Raw genomic sequence first — 8,016 nt, forward strand, 5'->3', positions numbered from 1 at the left:
TAGAGATTGAGTCGGGGCTCTAAAATGTTATCATCACGGACCCAGAGCCTCTATAGTGGCTTGCGCCTTCCATGCTCGTTCGTTAAAAAACAAATGTATTACCCCCCCCCCCCCCTCCACACACACACACGAATAATAGCTACGACCCTGGCAAGGGATCTTTTATATGCACCATCTCACAGACAGGGTAGAACACGTCACGGCCGTTGATGTATCAGCCGTGGTGCACTAGCACTGGCTAGAACTTAAATATATAGAGATGCAGTTTATCTCCTACGTCTCACATGTACATCACGAGTTGGCGGTGTAGTATAGACATTTGAAACCGGTCCTGTCATTGTGTCACTCGGGTTGACTTGTCACGGTACACTAAACGGAGGCATTCTTTCAAAAGTGCCAGTGGCTCATATCGAAACTGCGGGACTTCTTTGCATTCGTTGCCTTAGGTGTACTGTGTGTGTGTGTGTGTGTGTGTGTGGTGTGTGTGTGTGTGTGTGTGTGTGTGTGTGTGTGTGGGTGTGCATTTCTTTTATTATAAGACCTACTTTGATTAACTAGTGGATATTAAACAAGATGAACGAACAGTGTGACTGACTGACTATTACAAGAAAGTTGAAGTTCTACTACCAACAGAGAAACAAACAGAAAAAGGAAATAACGGAAGTTTAATCGGTGAAGGTTTGTCGTTTATGCGAGTAATTACGGTAGATGATTGAGCTTATCATTTAGGCGATATCTCATTAGGTAATCCATGTACATGGTTTTGTTTCGCCGAATAACGATGTTACCTCCAGCCCTCCCCTTATCCGTACTGATATGTGAATAGCAATGAGGGGAGGGTTGGGGCTGACTCGAGCTGGTAATAGTCTTGTCAGTGGCAGCAGTAGCATAGCTCGAGTTACCTCCAGCCCTCCCCTTATCCGTACTGATATGTGAATAGCAGTAAGGGGAGGGTTGGGGCTGACTCGAGCTGGTAATAGTGTTTGTGGTGCTGGTGGTAGAAGTTGAATTACTTAGTAGCAGAGATTATATTAGTAGTGGCTGTGGTATTATTAGGAGTAGAAGTAGCAGTATTAAATTGCTATAGTAGCAACAGTTGTAGTAAATATAGTAGTAGTGAATAGTTATAGTAGAAGTAGTTGTAGTAAATATAGTAGTAGTAAGTAGGTATCGTAGAAGTTGGTGTAGTAAATATAGTAGTAGTAAATAGTTATAGTAGAAATAGTTGTAGTAAATATAGTAGTTGTAAATAGGTATAGTAGAAGTAGGTGTAGTAAATAGTGTAGTAGTAGATAGGTATAGTAGAAATAGTTGTAGTACATATAGTAGTAGTAAGTAGGTATAGTAGAAGTAGTCGTAGTAAATATAGTAGTAGTGAATAGTTATAGTAGAAATAGTTGTAGTAAATATAGTAGTTGTAAATAGGTATAGTAGAAGTAGGTGTAGTAAATATTGTAGTAGTAGATAAGTATAGTAGAAGTAGGTGTAGTAAATATAGTAGTAGTAGTAAATGGTTATAGTAGAAGTAGTCGTAGTAAATATATTAGTAGTAAATAAGTATAGTAGATGTAGTTGTAGTAAATATAGTAGTAGTAAATAGTTATAGTAGAAGTAGTTGTAGTAAATATAGTAGTGTAGATAGGTATAGTAGAAGTAGTCGTAGTAAATATAGTAGTAGTAAATAGTTATAGTAGAAATAGTTGTAGTAAATATAGTAGTTGTAAATAGGTATAGTAGAAGTAGGTGTAGTAAATAGTGTAGTAGTAGATAGGTATAGTAGAAATAGTTGTAGTACATATAGTAGTAGTAAGTAGGTATAGTAGAAGTAGTCGTAGTAAATATAGTAGTAGTAAATAGTTATAGTAGAAGTAGGTGTAGTAAATATTGTAGTAGTAGATAAGTATAGTAGAAGTAGGTGTAGTAAATATAGTAGTAGTAGTAAATGGTTATAGTAGAAGTAGTCGTAGTAAATATATTAGTAGTAAATAAGTATAGTAGATGTAGTTGTAGTAAATATAGAAGTAGTAGTATTTAGTGGTAGTAGTAGTATAATGGCTATGGTTGCCAATGACAGATCCAGCAACTATTTTAGGGAGGGGACCAATTGCAAAATGGCACATGGAAAACAGTTATTGAAAAGGGCAATGAAAATAGTAAACACATTATTTCAAAAGGGGACGTAAATTTAGGGGAGAACTTGTACACACCCATGGATCCTCAAAGAGGTGGGTATAGGGGGCCCAGGCCCCCCCCCCCCCCCCCCTGAATTTTGCGACAGTTATAATTTTATAATATATTAATTTTAATTTTTTACGACCCCCTCCAAGTTCCCTTCGCATTCCGCCTCATGTCATTGGGCCCCCATAAATGGATTTTCTGGATCCGCCACTACCTTCCTTGGTGGTAGTAGTAGTAGTAGATCAACTATTAACAAAAAAGACTATATCATGTGTGGGGTTGGGACAAGGAAACAAACCCCACCCTAGCAAGTCGTGTTAGGAATGATCGTAAGACACGTCGATATACAAGATGCAGTTAAAAATAAATAAATAAAATTGATGGGACAAGTCCCCCTTTACCCACCCTCAATGTCCTCTCCCCCAGACCGAACCATATTACATTTTATTTTGAAATGTTTTAATGCGTTTTATTTTTGTGATGTAAAGATATTTAAACATTTCCCGAAGATTATTTGTATCAGAAACTTGTGTGTAATATTTGCATGTACAGTGTTTTCCCAGTAGACCATAGAGAGCAAAGTGACATCAAGTTCGCAAAAGGAAAACGCCTATTAACGATTTACTATGGTTTTGTTTGCTTTAACTAAATATTTTCTAGCATGTGATAAAGCTATCATATACCTTAAAGACGGGCATAAATTATTCACATATTGAGCAGTTTGTTCTTTTTATCATATACAGTAGAATATCGTTGGCTCGACCTCGGAAGGGTCGAAGACACCGCAACGCTCGAACCCAAAACGAAGTCCCGAGTTTTTTGTTCGGTAAACCCTTATATTAACTGCTGAAGGGTCGAACACGTCCAGGGTCGACTATAAGTCTTCGCTCGAACTAAAGTGTCGGTCCGATCTATGTTAATAGCTATATTTCCCTCGAACTGGTGATCCATCAAATATCAATTAGGTCAATCAAAAAAAAAAAAAAAAGTTGGTGATCGTCCTTTTGATAACACAAATCAGGGGGGGGGGGGGGGGGGGTTTCTGTGAAAAACTTTATAAAACCCTGGAGACCAGGAGTAGCAGCCAACAGCACATGCGCCTGGCTGTTGTAGCTCCTTCACTGGCCGCCAGGTGGACCTGGTGATGGTTTAACCCGTTACAATGCTTACGAAAGTTGAATTGCTGCTATCACGACACATGTTTAACAGTTTTTAACTTTATAAAAAATAGAATAATTTCAGGGGCGGGCGTATTTTTCAGGTACAGGCGGGGACTATCACCAACTCTTTTTTTATTTGGCCCTATGGTAAACCACCAAACAGGACTAATAATTGCTGCGCCTGCGCAGTTGGTTATTATAACATTCGAATTAATTATTTAGGCGGAACGAACTATAGAAAGAAAGAAAAAAATGTTTTATTTATCGACGCAGACATAGATGAATCGGGGAATCGCAACACTAGCCATGCAATCCTTTTGTCACCACACTTGTCATATTGGTTGTTAAGCGACTGTCGGTAATGATCTTTCAAGTACAGCTATTATTACAGCAACTGTTAGATGAACCGTGATACCAATCAAACAATTAGTGCACAAACGGGCATCAGCATAAAGCGTTACTTTGAAAACGACTATATTTCTGGAAAGTGGACAGTGCTACGTTTTTTATTGTTGAAATATTCAAATTGTTTAGTAATAAATTCATGTAAATACAGATTAAGAATTTGCCATTTATGTATTTGATTTCAGTGCATTTACATGTATTACACAATTTGTATCTAATTCAACTTTCCAACTGATGTTACGGAATTGTCCGATGTTGACCGAATGGCTCGGTCGAACTACCCGATGAGTCGAACACTTTCTCGAGCACCGACGGGGTTCGAGCCAACGGGATTCAACTGTATACATATACATATACATATACATATACATATACATATACATATACATATACATATACATACATATATACATATATACATATATACATATATACATATATATACATATATATATATATATATATATATATATATATATATATATATATATATGGAAAATATCGACCGAATCTATGTTAATCGGTATTTGTCGAGGCTCTACCGAGACAAATACAGATTAACTAGACGAGGTTGATATTTTACTTACTATACAGGAGTAGAGAATTCTATTTATCTTGTGACACTTATAAAATATTTTAATTACATATTTAGTAAATCACAGTACTAAAGTCGCTGCCATCGGTAGGATGACGTCATCACGATTAGCACAAATTAGTTTGACATCACGTATTTTCACAAACTATTTGAAAACGTTACGCTCGGGTATACAGGTCTTGTTTGCTTGTAAATAAATGACCCATCGACAGAAACACATTACCCAGAAACCTTGCAAATTTGCATACTATTATTAACTGGGTTAATACAATAAATTATCACATTAGTATATGACATAGATATCAAAGTTGTAAGATAAATATAATGTTTTATGCTTATCAATTACTGACCGTCATTGAGGGCAATATCATGATTTATGGACCGAAGAAATTCATATTAACCGATACCAACGGTCGAGGTCAATATCAATTCGTTCGGTCCATAAAACATGATATTGCACGAAATGTGAGAAATAGCCCAGTAGGCTTTCTGACGAGGATCGGCGCTAGACCGACCGAGCACCAGGCGAACGATTTATTAGTGGGCTACGTCCCACCCGGTAGGGGTCGAAATGGTAAGTTGCATTAATGTATTAGCTAGAGTGTAAAATAACACAACGTATATTAGGATACATGTGGATGGTTTTGACTTGGTCCTATTTTGTTTCATGGTGCTTTCGTTGGTAGGTACGATGGATAATGTAGCTTTTAAACACAACACACATGCACAGACGTAGGCACGCACACACGCTCGTTCACTCACGCAAGCACGTACGAAAACACACACACAAACACACATGCGCATATGCATGTATACACATGCATACACAATACTGTTGAGTATTTTGTTAAAGGAAAGGTGTAGGCTGGCTCTAATGCCAAATTAAACAAATATGGAGCCTAAAATGAAGAATGATGCAATAAAATGTTTAATATGTTAACGGGTTTAGGATTAATTGACAATATTAACACGGTTTCTATTTTACGCGCATGGATAAAATAACTACGCGAAAAGCCGCGTGCATTGGCTGTGACGTAGCACGTGAACAGCCAGCCAGTAAACAATATGTGAAACCATGTGCTTTTTGATAGATTTGTTTACATTAGCGCTTTGATCAATGGCTTACCAACCGTTTATGTTTTAGCCCGAACGTTCCGAACATGATAGTGAGTCGGACTTCGACATAGGATTATCTTCAGGTGATGAATTGGAAGAAAATGTCGAAAATATTGCGCGATTGGGAAACCGAGATTGGTGTTATGTGTGGCAACTGCAGACCAATGGACACGGTAAAAGAAAGTATCTGTTGTTTAGAAGTAGACCAAATCGGCGACAAAATGCAAACCACCAACTTGCAGTGCATTCTAGAACATTATGATTTCCCGATTATATGTTTGTATCCAGAAGTGCTCAGGACAGCCCTCGTAGCCAGAGCCGACATACGACTACACAGAACCAGTACCAAATAGGTATGTAGCTTACTATGGTCCGTACCACAGGGAACGCCCTTTTTCATACTATACAATTTACTACAAGTTATTTATTTCTGAACCGATTGGTTTGTAAATTTGCACACAAAAATAGTTTAAAAAAAAATGTTATTTCTAAAACGCTTTTACCTTCCTTCTTAGGTCAAACCAAACAGCAATTACTGAATTAGCCCATTTTTGTTTTAAATTCAAATTTTGGTACATTTCCTTGAAAATTATTAAAATGTGGTCGATTTATGTAATCTTTTATTACTTAAAGACTAAATATGTGCTTTACATACATTTTTATATACTAATTTATTGTGAAACATCTATATTGACCTTGTAACACCGGAGCCTGGCGATCTCGCCCCGTGTCGATCTCGCCCGGGGCGACTTCGCCAGGACTTATTTTCATCGTTAGGCGAAGTTATCATACATATTAGACTTGCTAGAAGACATATATTATAGTATATATCTACTGTCATTATCAGCATGTTTTTGTGCCAAAACTACAGGGTTATACCACTTATACTACTAGTTTTGTGTTGGGACACGCTGTGGCGAGATCGCCATATTTACTTCCGTGTTGCATGTCTGTTTAGCGAAGTCGCCAGTACATTATAACTCAACAATATTCAAGTTACAAGCTGTTTTATGTTTACTTCATTAAGTAAATACATGTGCAGTAGTCATGTTTTGATTTTCTTGTTGTAAAATGTAATACATTGGCAGTTTACATTTCTGACGATTTCACTTGCAAGCCGGGGCGAGATCGCCAGGATTTTCCAACGGAGCCTGGCGATCTCGCCCCGTGTCGATTTTGTTTTTTCTTGTTTAAGTTTACAGTTTACAGTTTATTATAATAAATACACGTAAAGTACACATTTATGGTTTGTTTCATCATGTAATGTAACATTTTTAAGTTTACATTTCTTATTATTTCACTTTTTCAGGCTGTGGCGAGATCGTCAGGATTTTCTCAGTGTAGCATTTTTATGTTGGTGAAGTTGTCACACGTTACTACGCAACTATTTGTCATAAGTGCACACTTTGATGTTCAATTTGGTATAATAAATATATGAACAAGACAACATTTATTTATTGTTTTGTTTTTATTGAACAGAACAGAGTGTTTTGTGACAACATAGTTCTTTCGCCGAAGATTATGTACCCATATATACTTTGGTACGTTTTCTCTCTCGCCTGTATCGAGTAATACCCAATGCCTTTGACCCTTCTTGAGTCATTACTACAGTTGACAGCTGCACAAAGGACCATTTTCCATTCATAGAAACGCGATTTCTCGCGAACAAAGATGTAATAACAATTAACTTAATCGATGATAAGAGCTTCCATTATTTATGCGGCCATTACGTGTTTTCCCCACATGGCTGTTTCACCTGTGACGTCACGCATGACTGTTGTAGTGTTACAAAAAGAAGAGTTCCGTTTTTTACTTTCGTACACGGTTGAGCTCGTTTTTAAATATAAATATATATTTTTTTAATTTATATATAATTTTCCCTTATACTTTGTAAGGCTATGAATCCATTTTATATGAAGCCCTGTACGCTCCAGTACCCCTTTAAATAATAATAATAATAATAATAATAATAATAATAATAATAATTTATGTTACAATGTTATTGAGTTACAATGTATTCATTATAATCTAAAGTAGATTAACACTTTCATGGTCCTTCACTGATCAGATCTAGTAAATAGTTTCTGGTGTATTTCCCTCAATTCTGTGGTTGACAAGGACTCGTTATTAAAAATCTTGACACACATTTCGTGATCCCTAATATCAGCCCACCCTCCATATGGAGTTGTCCGCTTCGCGAAAGCGGGGAAATCAGAAGCAATATTCACGTGTTCTGGAAATAAATATTTTTGGTTGCGCTTTAAAATACTTAGCACCTTGTTCAAAACGTCAGTCGTTTTGCAAGCGTTGTGTTGATGTAAACCCTTACAGCTTCCTAAATGGAAGACTCTACTCCCTAGAGGTTTTAACATTTTCAGACCACCTGGGATGCACGTGGCTGTCACAACCATTAGCGTCGAGTCCCAGTTGCAGTCATCAAAGAGGCAAAATGATTGTTTACAGTATTTGAAGAGTTTCCAGAAATCTTTCCGCAAGGCCATTCCTCTTCCGTTTCCTACCAACCAATAATCTTTCTTCGCTGCGCCCGACTGGTATTCGTCG

At 37.1% G+C, this 8,016-nt stretch overlaps 1 protein-coding gene and 1 long non-coding RNA gene across 2 annotated transcripts in view; one reads left to right on the forward strand and one right to left on the reverse strand.

Annotated features, from left to right (window-relative positions):
• Positions 1–5,192: 5,192 nt before the first annotated feature.
• Positions 5,193–6,898, forward strand: LOC121387535. The gene is made up of 2 exons (XR_005959838.1): positions 5,193–5,807; positions 6,764–6,898. It is a non-coding gene; the product is annotated as an uncharacterized LOC121387535 (long non-coding RNA).
• Positions 6,899–7,511: 613 nt separating this feature from the next.
• Positions 7,512–8,016, reverse strand: part of LOC121387217 (alpha-1,6-mannosyl-glycoprotein 2-beta-N-acetylglucosaminyltransferase-like) — a 1,311-nt gene continuing 806 nt past the window's right edge. The window contains exon 1 of the mRNA XM_041518243.1: positions 7,512–8,016. This exon is cut by the window's right edge and continues 806 nt beyond it. Coding sequence (XP_041374177.1) covers positions 7,512–8,016 — 505 coding nt within the window.

The sequence above is a fragment of the Gigantopelta aegis genome, chromosome 13 (genome assembly GCF_016097555.1).
Source record: "Gigantopelta aegis isolate Gae_Host chromosome 13, Gae_host_genome, whole genome shotgun sequence".
NCBI classification, from domain to species: domain Eukaryota; kingdom Metazoa; phylum Mollusca; class Gastropoda; order Neomphalida; family Peltospiridae; genus Gigantopelta; species Gigantopelta aegis.